At 39.8% G+C, this 17,730-nt stretch overlaps 2 protein-coding genes across 3 annotated transcripts; one reads left to right on the top strand and one right to left on the bottom strand.

Annotated features, from left to right (window-relative positions):
• The first annotated feature begins 436 nt into the window (after positions 1-436).
• rab38b (RAB38b, member of RAS oncogene family) lies at positions 437-7,646 on the top strand. The gene is made up of 3 exons (XM_038709052.1): positions 437-835; positions 2,981-3,258; positions 5,866-7,646. The coding sequence occupies exons 1-3, from the start codon at positions 607-609 to the stop codon at positions 6,013-6,015; spliced, it is 657 nt and encodes a 218-aa protein (XP_038564980.1). The 5' UTR covers positions 437-606; the 3' UTR covers positions 6,016-7,646.
• Positions 7,647-11,084: 3,438 nt separating this feature from the next.
• On the bottom strand, positions 11,085-17,502 carry bach1b (BTB and CNC homology 1, basic leucine zipper transcription factor 1 b). 2 transcript variants are annotated; one of them, XM_038707825.1, is made up of 5 exons: positions 17,294-17,502; positions 16,377-16,625; positions 14,424-15,848; positions 13,208-13,414; positions 11,085-13,098 (listed from the first exon to the last, which is right to left on the bottom strand). In XM_038707825.1, the coding sequence occupies exons 2-5, from the start codon at positions 16,614-16,616 to the stop codon at positions 12,757-12,759; spliced, it is 2,214 nt and encodes a 737-aa protein (XP_038563753.1). In that variant the 5' UTR covers positions 16,617-16,625; positions 17,294-17,502; the 3' UTR covers positions 11,085-12,756. The 2 variants fall into 2 exon arrangements, with proteins under 2 accessions (XP_038563753.1, XP_038563752.1); XM_038707824.1 differs by lacking the exon at positions 17,294-17,502 and adding an exon at positions 16,736-17,286.
• Between the last annotated feature and the right edge of the window lie 228 nt (positions 17,503-17,730).

The raw sequence follows: 17,730 nt of genomic DNA, 5'->3' as shown, positions 1-17,730 counted from the left end.
CAGTAAAATGCCTTGCAATAATGTGACGAAAATGAGAGACCTGTACAATTACTATAAGTATATTTTTGACATGGACATGACTATCTGATATTACTGTCTTAATTGCATTATGACTGCACTTTTGAGCTGCATGTAAACATTCAAGGAGCATCCACTCTTTTGTCAGATAATGGAGGCAAACGGGGAGGAGTTTAAATTTAGCGTTTGAAAAGGACACTTTAAACACTAAAGTATCGCCCTTTTTTTCCTGGAATGCTTTAGGCTTCGTCTTTATCATGAAGGCGACTGTCTCTCAACAGGCAATGGGTTAACATGTGACAACACTTGCATAAAGTGGCCTATATTACACGAAAGACTCACAAAGCCCTCTAACAGGAACTACACGTCTTCAACAAACCGTGCGCACTGCGCGTCTCCCCAGGGTGACGAGGCGAGGTCACAAGTTCCCAAGCACAACCCCTGAGCAGATCACACGCTTCCCCACAGGGAGGGAGGTTCCACAACCCAATCCGAAGAGGGAGACACACGGGATAAAGGGCTCCAGGCCTCAAACGCTCACTCATACAAAGTTGTGAAAGCTGCTGCGTCTGAGATCCGACAGGTGGAATGACCAATTACTCAGCAGAATCCAACGGCATGCAGACTATCCGAAAGGAGCACCTGTACAAGGTCCTGGTTATCGGAGACCTGGGGGTCGGGAAGACTTCCATCATCAGGCGCTACGTTCACCAGTCCTATTCCACCAACTACCGGGCCACCATCGGAGTGGACTTTGCCCTGAAGGTGTTGAACTGGGATTCTGAGACTATCCGGCTTCAACTGTGGGACATTGCAGGTGGGACAGTGAAGAAGTTGAAAATGTTTCAGGTATTTAATTTGCGGGGTAGCCTACATGTACATAGTTATCTTCTGCTGCTGTCACTCCAGCAACTGAAGCAAAACTAAATCATCTGGAGGGTCCAATACAGCTCATTGAGAACAATGCATTTGTATTTCACAGTGTAAAAATCTAAAGTAGTTTTGTATTTAAACACATCCAAGAAGTAAGGAACCATTTCACACCCTCACTGAAAAAAGTCTTAACTGTTGTTTAGCAAGATTGTTTGTCATGGTTCCTGAAAAGTTGATGATTTGGGGAGATAAGACTTATCTTCAGAGTGACTGGCTGTTGTAAAACATTCATAGGTCTATGCAGTGTCACTGTACAGAGATGGAATTCCACAACGGTGGATTAGGACCATTATAGATTTTTTTTTTTTTTAAAGCCGTGGAGGGGGTACTAATATCCCGAGAAAATACTCAGAAATCGTAAATTTACAAGGGGAAAAAAAAACACAACTCCGATATTATCTGAGATTAAAGTGTTAAATTACGAAGAAAAGAGTCTGTGTGCAGAAATAAGAGAACAGGTGAGCTTTTAGACAGTTAGGCAGATACAAGGGACTCCAACTAAGTCTCTTGAAAGCACGTGTCACATCGTAGGCTAGTCATTTAGATGTCTGCAGTTCTTCCCCAATTTGTTATGCTTTTGGTATTTGAACAGAAGGAAGTATCTCATAATACTGGTTGGTGAAAGTCCCTTAGATGTGATGGCTGTTATTAATATCTGTATACCCTGCTTTCAATAGAGTAAAGCCCTTTAATAACACAAGCACATCTGTAAATAGTAATTTTTTTTTTTCTCTCAAATGTATGACTTTATAGAGTATCCATGTTTTTTGTTGATCCATGTTCTCTGGCTTGTTTTTTTTTTTTTTTCCTTTTGTTATTTCTTTACCTAATAATTAAATTACTATTTCACACAAAGGATTCTCTCACTCACTCTCTCACACACACACACACACACACACACAAATTGTTGCTTAGGCAAGACTACCATCAGTCCTTCACTCATGGTATGGTTCTGTCATGTGGTTACCCATGTGAGGGAGATGTTCATTGTAGCCTACTAATGTGTTAATGTGGATCCAACAAATGCAATTATCTGCCTAAGTCTTGCCTACCTGCTTGAAATTCTTCCTAGGGAGGCGTAGGGACAGACTAAGTATAGACTGAGAAATTCTGGTTTGTTATCATTTATAGAGCGGTACATTTTACATGTTGTACTTGGTGCAATTTGCATTATATGATTTCCATCAGTTTATTGAATGACCGTGTGTCAGGTGACGTGTGATGCGAGTGTCTGTCTGAGTCGGCTGTCACACCACTGCAGATGAGGGTTTCTTGTGAGTTATAAGAATCATTCATACACTCTCTTGCACGAAAGGAGGAAGTTCTCAATCCATGTCCTGTCAGATTTTCCATTTCCTCATGAGGCAAATAGTAGCATTTTGTCCTCGTCAACATATTTCTAGCAAAAGCCAAAAGTGTACTTTCACGCATTAATATTTATCAACCATGTAAACGTTCCTGCTGAAAGGGCATAGTATGTAATACGAGCACGATGCGCACACCCACACGCTCCGTTATGGACCAACAAGTCCTCACATTACACAGCAGAACACACACCCTCGGGTAATGTCATGTTGACAGCTGTTCCAACCTCCTGAAGCACCTAATTTCCATTTCCTGCACAATACACACGGATGAACACATATACATGCATACTCGCACAAAGACATTACAGATACATTCTATGAATACTGTTATCATCTATGTCAAAGTTTATTTTCATTACAGGTCAGGCAAAATACAGGTTCAATTTAAGTAGGCCTATTATCAGCAGGAACAAGGAGTCGCATTGACAATCTAGTTAAGTGCAACGTGACAATAAGACCACAGGAATGTGCTGTTTCATGGGAATGCAGGCACTGCTAACTGCAGTCTTAATAGCAACTGCATTAGATTTTTTGCAGCAAAAATGCAGGAAAACAATGAAAATCTCTCATTAAAGTGATTGCTGGAACCCACAATGTTGCCACACTAATGAATGAAACTCCCTGTTTGTGTGTGTGTGTGTGTGTTTGTTTGTTCCTCACAGGTCAGGAACGTTTTGGAAACATGACACGAGTGTACTACCGTGAAGCCATGGGAGCCTTCATAGTGTTCGATGTGACAAGGCCCACGACCTTTGAGGCCGTCATCAAGTGGAAAGAGGACCTGGACTCCAAACTAATGCTGGCTGATGGACAGAGCATTGCTACTGTGCTGCTGGCTAACAAGTGTGACCAGGGGAGGGAGTTCAACAACAATAGCATCAAAATGGACCAGTTCTGCAAAGACCATGGCTTTGTCGGGTGGTTTGAGACCTCCGCTAAGGTGAGACTGGAGCAAGGTTATGGTATTCTTGTTTGCTAATCATCTGCGATGTGTCATGTGAAATCAAATTATTTAAATAGTTTGCCATTTTGTTAAATGCTCTTATTTTTCTTTCTTGTTGAGAGTTCGATGAGAATATTGAGTCCACTCTCATCTGTCAGTTAAATATGAACCTGGACCCAGGAGACAGTTAGCTTAGCATAATGACTGGAAGTAGGGGGAAACAGCTAGCATGGCTTTGTCTAAATGTCTACTTGACTAAATGCAGATATATATATATAATTGGTGAGCTTTAGGGGTGCTGCTATGCAGATTTTACACTGCCAGACAGAGCCAGACTGGCTGTGTCCCCCTGTTGTTAGTCTTAATGCAATGCTAAGCTAACTGGCTGCCTGCTTTAACCTCATATTTAACAGACCGACACAAGAGTGATCTCATAAAACTCAGCAAGAATGCAAATAAGCGTATTTCCCAAAATATTGAATTATTGCTTTATTCATCAACATGACAATGAATGATTGTGGGCCAGTGAGTGGCTGGTAGAGATAATCTCCCACTCAGGTCACTTCAGTCAGTGAAAAACATCCCCTCAGAGCCAACTGGAATTTCATATCCTCATGGAAAGTGGCTCTGTGGGATAAATTTACTAAAGAGGGTCAGAACAAGTTACTGAAGTGAAAAGTTAAAAGCATTGGAGGACTGGGGGTTTTTTTGGGTTTTTTTCAACGTGGTATTCAAAAATTCATCTTTCAGGGAGTTCTGCTTCCCATCGCATAAAAGTTATTTAATCAATTCCTTCTTTGAGTAAATTCAAATTTGATCATATTATCTATCACACTATATATTTTGTATCCGCTTAATCTAACATGTCATTGAAGCTTTATACATTTTTTTTATTGATTGAAATATAAACTTTCAAGATGTCAATTTAAAATACAGTAAATGTGGGATTGGACAATTGTTTTCTGTACAGTACGTGTTTATAGGGACCTGCCAAATAAAAAAAATAAATACAAATTTAAAAAGCACCCACACTCTGCAATACTTACACATAGAGTATATCAATTCTACAAATGTTGTCTTTATTCACACATCTTCTGTTGACACTAATGTGTTGCAGCAGCATAAGTGCGCTGCCATTCTTGTGGTGCCAAGACTCAACATTCTGTAAGGTCAAGGATCATAAGGTGCAGGTTCAGCCAGAGGTGTCAGAAGTTGGCCATGCAAACAGACATAACCATCCTTCTTTAGAGAAAAAAATTGTTTATACCACTCACATTAGGTAGTTTCAAACACTTTTAAGGTGCACACATGGTTTTGTTCATATGAAGGAAGATACCAGTTACCCAAATTCTGAACATACAGTAGGTCAACAACTGTTAACATAAAGGATATGTACCTACATCAAGGTATAAAAATATAGCCGCAATGATCATGATCCAAACAAGTCACAAAAATACATTTGACATTTTCAGAGAAGAAGAACAGATACAGATGACTTGAGAGACTTGAGTAATGAAAGAATTTGGACTTTGAGATGATTTCGGAAACGCAAACTCGATTTTTACAGCATCACCTTGAGATCAGAGAGTGTCATTATATGTACCTGGCTACTGGGTGAAATGTTCAACCCACCTGCAACATTTTGTGTTTCCAAGTTTTAAAGTTTAAGCTGCACAAATACATTTAAGCAGAGAAAAATAAGAATAAAGTGTCATGGGATCCAAATAAAATGGAGAACTTAAAGTCACTATGATCTGAACATCCTCATTGTCTCATACTGTACAAGTTACAGCAAGATACTGAAGATCACTGCAGACTCACTGTTTGAACGACCTGAGAACCCTTTGATAGTGGCCATCTGGAGAATGACTGTCAAGTTTGGTAGTGTTTGAAGAAAGACTTGTGGAGATATAGGTGTTTATTGAATTAGCATATTCTGAAAAATATAGAGTGAGTGAGTTCTGAATTGACCATAGGTTGCAGTGAGGCAAATGTCAGCTCTATAGGACGTACGGGTAATTTTCTTAGATTTTTTTGAAGTTAGGAATGAGAAATGTCTAAATTTCTAAAATACTCTTTTGAAAACTTTTGATCAGTGACTTCCATAGGTGATACTGCAAAAATAGGTTTTGGGAAAAAGTGATAAAAAGTCGTATAATTTGACATTTTTAGAGCAGAAGACCATTGGAGCAAAGATGCAGATAAATACAGAGATTAAAATAATGAAAGAAGTTCAACTCTAAATGAAGCCGTTTTCGAGATAATTGCAAAAATGCAAAGTTGATTGTTGTAGCGCCACCATGAGGTCTATGAGGTCTTTTTTTTTGCCTGAGTAGTGGGTAGAATTTGCAACCTATGAGCCAATTTTTCGAGTTTTCATCCAGCAGTTTTTGCTGCCCAAACACTTTTTTAACCATCCCAAACTGTATCCATTAAAATTTGTTTTTTACTTGGGTACTCTTTTTCTTGGGGTCATAGATCTTTTTTATTCTCTTTTGTCATTGTCCTAGTGCAATAATATAAACAATCCAAATGGCAGTCATTTATAACAAAACAAAGTAAAAACTAATTATAGAGCCATCCCTAACTTTATCTCTCCTTTAGGACAATCTCAACATCGCTGAAGCTGCAAACTTGCTAGTCAAGCACATCATGGCCACAGAGAACGACATCCTGAAATCTGTGGTCCCAGACACCATCTCACCTCACCTCGACTCCAACAGGCAGATGAGCTGCTCTGGCTGCTTCAAATAATGAAAGGAGGGAGGCAAGATAGAACAGAGTTGAGACACAATAGGACTTAGAGGGACAGTCACACCACACGACCTTTCAATGAAATCTAAATACCTGCGATACAGTTAGGCCTCTGGTCCAAACCAGAGTAGAAGATTTTATTTTGCTGCCTGTTTGTGTTCTCAGTGACCAGTTCTGAGCCAACCTGAGCTTGCAAACTAAAATGACATGGACTCAGAAGTTACAAATGTATTTTATGTAAAGTTCTTGGCAGACAAACAAGAATAACACCCTTGTCTATGCTCTCTGGAATGATTATTTAAAGTATCAAAATGCCAACCTTGCCTTTTGGTGCTGCTCATTCTAGCTGGTCAAGATTAGGTTCTCATCTAACACCTGGAAAAGGAAAGGCAACTGGCACTCACCTGCCTGACCAAAGTGAACAAAAGGAATAAATGTTCCCAACATGCTTGGTGCAGTAATGACAGAAAGATAATTCAAATTATATATATTCTTCACCATTTTAAGCAAGTATGGTTGTGTTGCTGTTCACTGTGAAGGTAAACCAGTGTCAAAATCATTTGTAGACAAATGCGAAGCAATCCACATATGCACTGTGATCAGCAAACACAGATTTGACACTTGAATGCTGAGCATTGCACATAGTTTATATACGTATGTTGAAACAGTGGTTTGAAAGGGTTAGATTTGAAAGTTAGACTGTGTTGGTTTGCAAATAGTGAAGAATGCTTTTGTAGAACTTTTAATTTGAAAAACAGCGACAAAGTATTGTCAAAATTCAGAAGACATGCAAAACAATCAACAAATAAAATATGACCCATATGCGCATTTTGCGTTCATTCAAATTCTGGTTTTCAGGTATAAGTCACTGATTTCTAGTTGTGGATCATGATGTGGTTGTTTGTGGATTTTTAATCTATTTGTGGATCATGTTTTATATTTGTGTATCATGACGAGTTTGTAGATTATGAATCTATTTGTGGATCGTGTTTTATATTTGTGGATCATGATGTGTTTGTTTGTGGATAAGTTTATGACTCATAGTCTGTACATTTACAATGATGTTGAGATAGATTTACCCCCACAGTTCTCACTCTATGTACCTTCGTCTCCACATACACTTGGGGATAAAAACAATGTGGGAGACATGCAGGCTTCCTTTACAGTTAGTCTGCAAGAGCCAAAGAAAGCAGTATTGACCACTTTCAGTGGATCCCAGACTTGCTATTGTGAATTTTGCACATACATTGCTTTTTTGTTCTGATTTTTATTTATTTACAATATGCTTTTATGAGTGTACTGCTGGTAAATGTATGATGCTATTCTGCTTAAAATATTTCCTACAACTGACCCTTGTGTAAGCCTTATTTAATTAGGCAAAAAGTAACAATTCATATTCATAGCAACCACTTGGTCGGGGCGAGTAGCTGCAAAGAAAGGAAGAGTTAAACACAATCATCCCAGAGCTTGCCTAATGTTTGTCCTGCTGCTGGGCAGCTCCAGGTGACTAGTTCTGGTTTCCTGTTAGTAATTAAAGGCTTGTCAGACATGTTTTTTTTGTTAATGGAAGAAATGCTTGTCCTGTCTAAACTTTGCTGTGATAATTAAAATACTGGGCTGCAACATCTGAACATTTGCATGTCTTGTTTTCAGAGTTGTTTCATTTGTGCATGTGTGTTATTTTTCTTCATCAGAAGGAACATTGTGTTGATTGTGTGGATGTAGCTAAACTGGACATTCTAATGAGTTCACTTGCCAAAGCCTAACCCTCTGTATCCATGGTAACTGGATCAAGTCTTTTTTATGGGTGTCCTCTAACGTCTGTGTGAAGCTATTTCTCGCTGTGCTCGCAACCATACAGACACACATGCATACACACACCATCCTTCATTTTACCATTTTACTTCGTCTTTTTTGCTCCCCTACTCCACTCCAACCACCCCTATTGTTTGTTATCCTGCAATTGCTGAATCTTTGTAAATAAATAAGAGTATGGTCTAGACCTGCTGTATATCATAGGTGCAATGAGGCGGTATATAAATAAATAAAATTTAATTGAAGTAAAGATCTCTCCGTCCTCTCTCAGTATGGCTGCTTCCAGTGTCTTTCTTATATATGTCCCCTGTCCCTCTTTTCTCAACTTTCTCTCATTCTCTGGTTTATATATAGAATGTACAGCACATTATATAAATATAAAATCTACACAGACTCATCTACGTTCATACCCAGAGATGCAGTACTAGGGTTAGCTGTGGCTCAGGAGGTAGAGAGGGTCGTCCACTAACGGTAGTGCGATTCTTGGCAGTCTGGATGTCATCCTATAAGTGTCCTGTACTGAACCCCAATACATTATACAATTTTGTCCATTCACCATAACTTTAATTGATCTTACAACAGGTTGACTGGTTGCATGCATGTGATTTTTTTTTTAGGCACGGTATGTAAACCCACTGTTGTCTTTTTTCTTATGCACACTCTCACACCTTTTCTGTCTTAAGACAGACTTTGTATAAAGTGAAGTTTATATACACCTAGTCCCTGGGTGTAAATGTGTCAAAGCCGGAGATAATCAATTGCATTATGTGGTGTGATGCCATTTACACAAATTACAGTCAGTTTACAATATGACACCAACATGACAGTGTCATGTGTTAGTACATTTGGTCCTTATATAGCCTACTGTACTTAAACAATGCCTTCTCCACAGGATCCGAATTTTACAGTCTTAGTTTGGCTCATCATGAGGGTTTGTGACATCAGGCATCATGTGATGTCAGCACAGTGTCACACTGTAGATTTTAATGATTAAGTCTAAAGAAAGAGCGACATTCTCACACACACTACGCTTCACACACACCCGCTATACTTTACAAATTATTTCATGTTTGGTCCTGCAAGTATCCTGCACATCTTCAGCTGATGACACCATGTGTGGATTGCCACACAGTTGTTCTTGTTCATTATTTATTTTACAATAAATAAAAAATAATTTAAATTAAAACTAATTTCACACATGTCCCTGTTTTTTTTTATTCATACAATGTGATGCCAAAGTACCCTAAATTGAACAAACCATTTTATAGCATCATTGTCACTGTACTACTTTAGAAAAGCTTCACAAATCACTGATCAAGAGACAGTGAAACAGCTTCCACGTGTTAGTTTCTACTGAGAAATGTGTGTGTGTGTGTGTGTGTGTGTGTGTGTGTGTTTCCTCAGGCTGATCCAGGACTCCCAGGTTCTCATTAGGAAACCACATGACTATGTGGATTATTCTCTGCCTGAGGGATTAGATTTGGTCGTTTGCTCTTGGCTCATGTTAAGACATCACCAACAACAACCCATCAAATTATCCAAACATGCTATATAACTACTTTTCTGAAGAATTTTGTCATCTGAAATTCATCAAGTAATATATAAAGGTCTGATTTAAATTATGCACATGTTTTAAGAAACAAGCTCCTGACTCCTGACATCAATCATTTTCTTAGTGTTGATAAAGTGTTGTGAGTGGGTGTTATTGTTTCAGAATTTAAATTACATATCAAAAGATCTAATTAAAAAATAACACAATAAAATTAAATAAATGAAAGTTTGTCTGTTAACTCTTCCTATGGCAACAGCTGGCACAGACCTAACTATTCATTACTGGGACTATGAGCCCAGCATATTGTGCTGGCTGTAGTTCTCAGGCTCTGCCAGAGAACCACCCACAGAAAACACCCACATATTCTCTCAGAGAGAAAGAGCGAGAGAGATGGGAAGAAGCAGGTAATAAAGGAAGAAAATGAGATAGGAGAAAAGTGATGCTTAAATCTTGCAGTAACAAAAGGTTACAGACAGCTCATCAAGAGTGCATGCAGATAAACAGAAGCAGACACACCAAACAGGTCACATTCAACTGCCTTTGAAATATTTTCCAGACATAATTCACACCCATTATAACTGATAATTCTGTTAAATCACAAATCATTCAGCCAGCTTATTCATAAGCAGACCAACACATTCTTTTGAAAAGTTACATAATTCAACCACAAGAACTGAAGATGATTTGATTTGATCAAGCATCTTTCGCTATGCTCTTGACTGCAGTAATTGTTCATGTGGTGCCATCTGTTGGCAGATTAGTAACACCGCAGGCATTTTATTCACTTCAGGGCAATTTGAAAATTCATAGATTAAGTTGTGGATGCTGAGTGATTGGAAACTACCAACCCTTTTTCATTTCTATTGGTGTTCATTTTCTAACCTCTACTTTATTTAAAATTATACTAACTGAACTTCCATGGCCTAATAAGGCCTTACTGCATGTCTCCAAAGATGTCTAATTTCCAAAGAAAAAACACAAACATTAACATTGTTGGATGCACACACACACGCACGCGCGTGCGCATACACACACACACACACACACACACGCACACACCTTAGTGTTAAAGTGAAGTGCAGCCACATGAGAAACTAATGACCTCTATTAGGGTGACTTTCTCATCTTTAAGCCCTGGGACCTCAGCAACTCTTGGTTCTCACTCCCTAGTGCCAGAATCTATTAGGCCATGCTGATCTTCCCTTATTTCTCTCTTTTATGATAAGGGCACAAATGGTGAGAATAGTGAGCCAGTAAGAATTATTAACATTATTGTTATTTCCAGATCTTTGTATAGTTTTGTAATCATCCGAAGTGCATTACAAAATGTTTGCTCACATATAAGAAATATGAGAGATTAAATAACAGTTTCCGCTAATTAAAATAGCCCACAGAGAGAGAAAGGACAAGTGAAGAAAGAGAAACTCACAAATTAAATTAAAAGTAACAGAGAGCAGACTAAGTGGGAGAGAGCAATTGAGATTCAGAAGGGAGAAACATGAAAGACTAAGTGCATTTTTAAATCATTAATATATCTGTCCAGACTGAAAGATGAGCCCTCTGAAGACCTCATGAGTTCTGCTATTCGTCACTCAAACTGAACACTGACAGATTTTACAACTCATTTACCACTAATGATTTTTCAATAACGCTGCATTTTACTGACAATCATCTTCATAAGTTGAGGCTGAAAACAAGCATCTTTTACTGTTTGGAGAAATTTCTTTTTAATGTTGATTGGTTCCGTTTCACTTTTGCTTTAAAAAATACAGGAATCCACCTGGACATTATCATAGAAAGATACAGTGATTTATATGCATTAAAAATAAAGTAACACAGTAGACAGGAATTTGTGCAGCATATACTGTAGTACACATCTTTTCAGCTCTAGGTCTACTGACTGTACATGCACCCATCACTAGAGGGCAATAAGCACCAGAGTTATCATGCATTAGCCGGAAGTTGGCTTGGTGGGAGAAAAAAAACTCAATTCTTATGTTCATTAACCATATTACTAGATGTCTATATTCATTCCAACCTCAAAAAAACAATGAGGTTACTCAGCATATTGTCATAAAATCAGTGCATAACTGATATAAACCTAAAACTATATGCACATATAGTGAAACCTGATCCTGAGTAACCAAGGTTATAAGTTGCAAAGCTGGTTTTCTGTGAAGTGTCCTGAGTGTCAAATATTTACTATAAATTGGGGGACAATAGGTGAAAGGCTACAGGTGAAAGTCAAAAGAAAAGCTACAGAAAATTGAGTAATGAATTGGATGCACAAAACAAATATCAATAATTGCTCTGTTGACTGTCCAGACATAAAAGAAAAACATAAATCTGCTTGTACCACATTGTTCCCTAGACCTATTTCCATCTAATGAAAATAAAAAAGTCCAATGCCGCAATACAGAGCAGAAAAAAAATGATAGTGAGGCAGCTTTTCTGCTAAAAGTGTACTTTGTTCATATATAAATGCTTCACTTTAAAACATATGAAGGCAAATAGTGTGCAGCCTAAAAGAGCTGTGTCACTGTGGTCAGGCAACCACAATGACAGGCTTAAATATGACAGGCAGACATAGGACCAGAAGGTAAACATGGCACACCATGTCAAGTCTATTTGCTCAGTTGTCTTGTTTTTGGTGCAAAATGCTGTTTTGTGTTGCACTCTCTGTAGAAAGGGCAAGACCAACACTGTCTGCAAGAGGTATTATGAGCTGTATTTTCCTATTAACACCTGAGAACCTTAGCGTACCAACTGTATCAAAATGTTTTCTTATACAATAAAAGTACACATATAAAGTATATGGATGAGTGTGTTATCCTGAGGTAATCAAGCAGTGAAGCACATTACAAATATGGAGACCACTGTTCCCTTTGATTTATGATTAAAGGTGTGATTGTCTCAGTGCTGATTTCTTTACATTCTCAACATTGATTAGCAAGCAGGCACATTTAACAAGAAAACAAACTGTAAATAGCTAGTTGGACAAATTCACTACAGACGGTCATCAAATACTTAGAATTGGTGTAAAAGTAAAATGAATGATTTTTGACCCCTGGAATGCTTTCCTGGCCTCTCAATATAAGTCTTAAAGTTTTAAATTGAAAAGGTTTAAACTGGTGCTGATTACAGCCTTCCCATTCCCATGTATCGTCATATCATGATGAGATCATAAGTAAGCCACTGCTTTATTTTTTGTCCTGTACTCAGACCACAGTCTATGGTAATGTCCTCAGATACAATATGATAAAAGGTATGATACAAACCTTTGGTTTAATAACCAGTTTGACATCATGGCAACCTCTGGCTCTACAATCCTATGAGTTTCGTACAAAGTTGAAATGTGTGTGCTGAGTGTGCATCTAAAGCGAATGTTGATCGTCTTCTGTGATTGTATCACTTCTGGAGCTGGACGAAGCCTCCTCACCCACCATATACTTATCAAGGTCCACAGAACAGGCCGAGAATGAAGCCCGAAGCTGGAGTGGCAACCCAGGTTGTGAAAGGAGCGTGTCTATGTAAGGAAAGAAAGAGGACAGAGGGCAGTCTGTTGTGGTGTATTTGGCTAACACCTGGAGCTGCTCTGGCTGTAGGTTGGCTTCAGTGCAGACCCTTTGGCATAAGGTGGAGACACTCTCACATGTTTTCTCTTTCAGCTGGTTCAGCTGGCTCTTCTCCATGATCAGTTTTTCTCTCTCTGTCTTCTGCGACATACACATGCAGCACACACAATCTGATTAACATGTCTGCAAACCAGATGTGGCTTCATAACAATGTACAGATTTAAAGAAAAAAAAAAAACGTGTTTATTACCAGCTTGTTGATTTCGCACTGCAGATTATAGATGCAGTCTAGTTTCCTCTTGCGGCACCGCTGAGCTGCGAGGCGGTTTTTGCTGCGCCGTCTCATATCATGGACTAATTCCAGCTGTTCATGAGTGAACACCTGTTGCTTCAGCAGCTGTTGGAAGTCATTTCTGCTTAGATCCACAATCCAGTCTACAGAGAATGGCAACTGAACCTGAGGACACCGAACAGGAAATTGTAGTTTTGCAAAAGAGTATCTACATCAATAAAAGAGCACACTTAATGACAGATTAAGTCACTGCTTTTTATATAGATATTTTTGTATGATGTCACGCTGTAGATGACATGGGCCTGTGTGTCTTTTATGTATGTATGTTTTGTTGAATCACTTTAGTGAGAATGAATGCACTCAGATAACCTGCAAGTACAATACACATACAGCACACCTGCTTTAAAGCAGCAGTCTTGTTAAGATAGCTTTGATTTGCTTGTCTGGACATCATAAGAAATACTCATAACTCATTAAATGATCACTATCAACATGTTTTTAACTAGTCTGAAAAATGTTTAACTAATCATGTGACATCATTCGGTTAATCAAAATACCAAGTATGAAGTTTCAAAAAATGTGGTATGCAGCTTGCTGTACATGGACAGAAAGAACAAAGTTAGGCAAAAGTCTAAACAGATATGTAGTTAAGTAAATAAGTTATATTTTTACCAAGATGTTAATTATTAACTTTTAAAAGCAGAGGTCAGGTACTGGGTTACTGCTGCTCCTAAGTGTGATGGGAAATACACTCACTAGTTTAATAGAGCAATTCAAATATTGTTGTGGTGTATCTAACGTAAATAAAAGCATTGTTTGTCCTCCGAAAGGACTTTAGTTTTGCCTACACACTGTTCATATTTTCAGTCTGGACAGTGGCATGAGACGTTCCTCAAACCTGTTGTTTGTGTCGCCTGTAGTCATTGGTAACTCAAAAGGCTGAGCTGTCAGTTTCAGCTGAATTGGACTCTGAACTGAAGACACATCCACACAGTCACAACACACACACAAGTGCGCGCGCACACACACGTCATCTCTACTTGTAATATACCTAAACTTTTATCTAAAACAAACATAGAGAAATAATCCACAGGAAGCAGCTGGGCAAATGTATAAAAGAACAGAGGGCAGCTGTAGAGCCGTAGCAGACTTGATTCACAGTTTAACTGCTCACCTGTCTGGCCCTCTCTCTTGTGTAGGACTCACTGTCTCCTTCTGTTTCTGTCTCTGAGTCTCCTTCGTCCCCCGAGTTGAGGGATGACACACCCGACTGAGATGCCCCCTCGCACTCAGACAACTCAGCCCCCTTCCATAAACATCTGCTTCGGTCCAGATCCTGGAAAAAGGGACAGCTGTTGCTTGGTGAGCTGAGGTTGACGTGGAGCTTCAGCCACTCTAAAGATGTGCTCTGTGCCTGTCCGTTCCCTGTATCAGAGGAACTTCTCGCATCAGGGTCCTGGAAGTTCACCTGAGACAAGCCCACGTCGGACACCTCCCTTTGTACGGTGTTCCTGTCTCTGGTATTATTTACTGACAGGGCTCTCTCCATGCTGCCTGTTTGTCCTCCTTTTCCTCTTTCTTGCCGGCCAGAATCTATCTCATCATCTGCTCTTTTCTGCTCAGCTTCTACCTGCTCCTCTGCCTTTTGAGGAATAGATAGTACAGAGTCCCTTGTTTTCTTGTCCTCTGTAATGTAAGTGATTGCAGGGCCCTCACCAAAGGTCTTCTGGGGGCAGTGGGGTAACATTAACTCTGCTGATCTCTCACCCAGCACTGTGCTTGGCCCTGAGGGGACTGCCTTGGCACTGGATCTGTCTGAAAAGCTGATGTCTTCCATGTCCATATTTCTTTTCTTTTCAATCCATTTCTCCTGCCTTTCATTTGTTTTGTTTTTAACCATAACAACCTCCCCTCGGCCCAATCCAGACTCTGTTTTCGTGTCATGTATTCCAGTTTTCCATGGGTCATCAGCCCCTCCTTTGCTCTCTCTGGAGGAATTTGAGGTTGAATTTCCAGGGACTTCAACCTCAGGTTCATTCTTACTGTTCGCATTGCTGTAGTGGGGCGAGCACGAGAGGTCACAGATATCCCTGACTACTGTTACTGGACTGGACAGACTTTTCTCTGTGACACAAGTTTTCTTACCGCAAGCCAGCTGCCTGCGATACTTTGGACACAGTATTAAATTGTCATTTGTCACTTCAGCTACAGGTGTAAGAGTACCTGCACTGTTCTGACTTCCCATTTTGTTGTTCACTGATTTGTTACAGGGCAAAGCCGCTTCCTGTTGAGGTGGTGAGTCAGCAACTGGTTTTACTTCTTTCTCATCCAGCAATACATTGTCAGAGTTTACGCCACGGTCTACCTTTGATAATCGCCTCTTACATTTCCTCTTACAGCAGGTCTTTCTCAGAAAAGTGGCACAGCCATTGCTGCTGGAGAAGAACTTAGGGAGGAGGAAATCAAAGCATGCCTCATCCAGGTCTCTGAAGCCAAGGATGGTAGCTGAATTGCGTATTTCTAAGACGTCTTCTTTCCCGAAAAGAAGTTTGGATGTGTAGGCAAACTTCAACAAGGGTTCAAAGCCAGCAACTGTCACCTGCAAAAGAAGACAAATGGTGTGAATGAGCACTTTCTATCCTCTAGTTTGTCTCAAGGATAGCAATCGGTAATTCTAAAATAATATTGTCCTTATTTGTTAGGACTGTTGTTGTTTCAGGACTCTTCTTAAAGCCCCACCGGAGTCCCCTTTTGGGATTATATTTTGTTCTATTTGGATGTTTCCTCTAGTAACAGATTGGAAACCATTAAGAACCACAAACATTTTAATGTTGATATGCACAAACTACAGTACATTTATAGTTATTCTACACTGTGCTTAAAAGGCAAACTGTAGTCACACATTGTGTGTTTCAATGTGACAGGTCATAACAAGATTTTTGACTAAATAGCATTACAAATTAAACAATTAGATAAATCCCATACAGTCAGCCTACCGTACCATCAACGCTTGTTTGAGGAAGTAAACATTTCAGTAATTTTCTCTCTTCACTTTTATACAGTGTTTTGGTGAGGCAGCAGGGCTTCTGTGTATCTACTTTCTATCGGTCATGAGGCGACGCCTCACCTCTTGTGGTAGAGTGAGGACCGCTCCATGCTGTGTGAGGGAGGAGATCCTTTGTGTGAAGTACTCGCTACAGGAAGCGAGTACTGAGCGGTGGGCTCTGAAACTCTGACCTTCCACCACCACCGTAACATCACACAACGTTTCCCGGCGACGTTGCTCGTCCAGGCACCGCAGCACATGGGAGGAATGCACTGTAGACTCAAATGTAAACACAGACGACCGGGGGGCAGGCATGTCCATCAGGGAGCCCTAAATGTACACACAGACAAACACAAACTCTTATAGTGAACCATATCCCCTTGTATCAGAATACATGCTGAAAAAGTTATACATTCAAATAACAACAAAAAAATGCCTACCTTTCACAGCTGATTTTATATATCCAGGTTTCTTAGAGCATTAAAGACAGTCCCAGGTGTTGAGCACACATGGTTATTTCTAAATGGAATGCTGTCCAACCAGGCTACGTTTCCCAGAAAGCCTTATCTCAACTTGGCTACAAACTAAAAACTGAGCTTGACTCAGTCTTATGGCCTGTGTGTGAATATGTAAGAGGGAGGAAGAGATAGGGGGAGTGTGTGTGTGTGTGTCGCAACAACTCTGGGTGTAACAGACCAAAACGCTGACTCATGCACTCCTGCTGATATAGAATGAGCAAGCAGATTTTCCCGTCTATACCAATCCCACCCTTGGATCTGTCTGGTAAACTAACAGGCTTTTCCCAGAAAATCCCTTTATAGATTTAGCCAGAACAAAATTCAGAGATTAAGGCGAAGGTTGGAAATATAAACCCAGTGTTTAAACAGGATATAGTCTATTGTCTGTGTCTTTAGGTTTAGAGTTGTCTGGACTTACTGTACTAATTGACGATACAGTGCATTTTAAGAACAAGTTGTGTAAAAACAAATGAAACTGACCTGTTGCAAGAAGAGGTAGGCTACTGTGTCAATCTAAAGCTCGCAATGTCTTGGTTGTCTCATATCTTGTAGTTTTTCCAAGTAGCAGTAAATCAAATCTGTCTGCCAGCTCAGTTCAAGTCTTCTTTGTTGTGTGTTTGCGTTTGTGCATGTGATTGTGTGTGCTTGGCTATGTCAGGGAGAGAGAGAGAAAGAGAGAGAGAGAGAGAGAGAGAGAGAGAGAGAGCTGAGACGAGCCCATGTCTGACGCCTCCCTTTGTACGGTGTTCCTGAGGTTGACGTGGAGCTTCAGCCACTCTAAAGATGTGCTCTGTGCCTGTCCGTTCCCTGTATCAGAGGAACTTCTCGCATCAGGGTCCTGGAAGTTCACCTGAGACAAGCCCACGTCGGACACCTCCCTTTGTACGGTGTTCCTGTCTCTGGTATTATTTACTGAC

This window comes from Micropterus salmoides, unplaced genomic scaffold, assembly GCF_014851395.1.
Source record: "Micropterus salmoides isolate LMB-PRFRI ecotype aquatic unplaced genomic scaffold, ASM1485139v1 Ms_hic_scaffold_9, whole genome shotgun sequence".
Classification (NCBI taxonomy): Eukaryota; Metazoa; Chordata; class Actinopteri; order Centrarchiformes; family Centrarchidae; genus Micropterus; species Micropterus salmoides.
The sequence above is the reverse complement of the archived record's forward strand: the minus strand, read 5'-3'. Positions and strand labels throughout refer to the sequence as shown.

What these genes read in the sequence shown, in the direction of transcription:
- rab38b (XM_038709052.1), top strand. Translation starts at nt 607, where the DNA reads ATGACCAATTACTCAGCAGAATCCAACGGCATGCAGACTATCCGAAAG. An exon ending in TCAACTGTGGGACATTGCAG is followed by an intron (nt 836 to 2,980) that starts GTGGGACAGTGA and finishes TGTTCCTCACAG; the next exon opens with GTCAGGAACGTTTTGGAAAC. An exon ending in GGTTTGAGACCTCCGCTAAG is followed by an intron (nt 3,259 to 5,865) that starts GTGAGACTGGAG and finishes TCTCTCCTTTAG; the next exon opens with GACAATCTCAACATCGCTGA.
- bach1b (XM_038707825.1), bottom strand. Translation starts at nt 16,616, where the DNA reads ATGGACATGCCTGCCCCCCGGTCGTCTGTGTTTACATTTGAGTCTACA. An exon ending in TCCTCACTCTACCACAAGAG is followed by an intron (nt 15,849 to 16,376) that starts GTGAGGCGTCGC and finishes CTTCTTTTGCAG; the next exon opens with GTGACAGTTGCTGGCTTTGA. An exon ending in AGTGCGAAATCAACAAGCTG is followed by an intron (nt 13,099 to 13,207) that starts GTAATAAACACG and finishes TGTATGTCGCAG; the next exon opens with AAGACAGAGAGAGAAAAACT.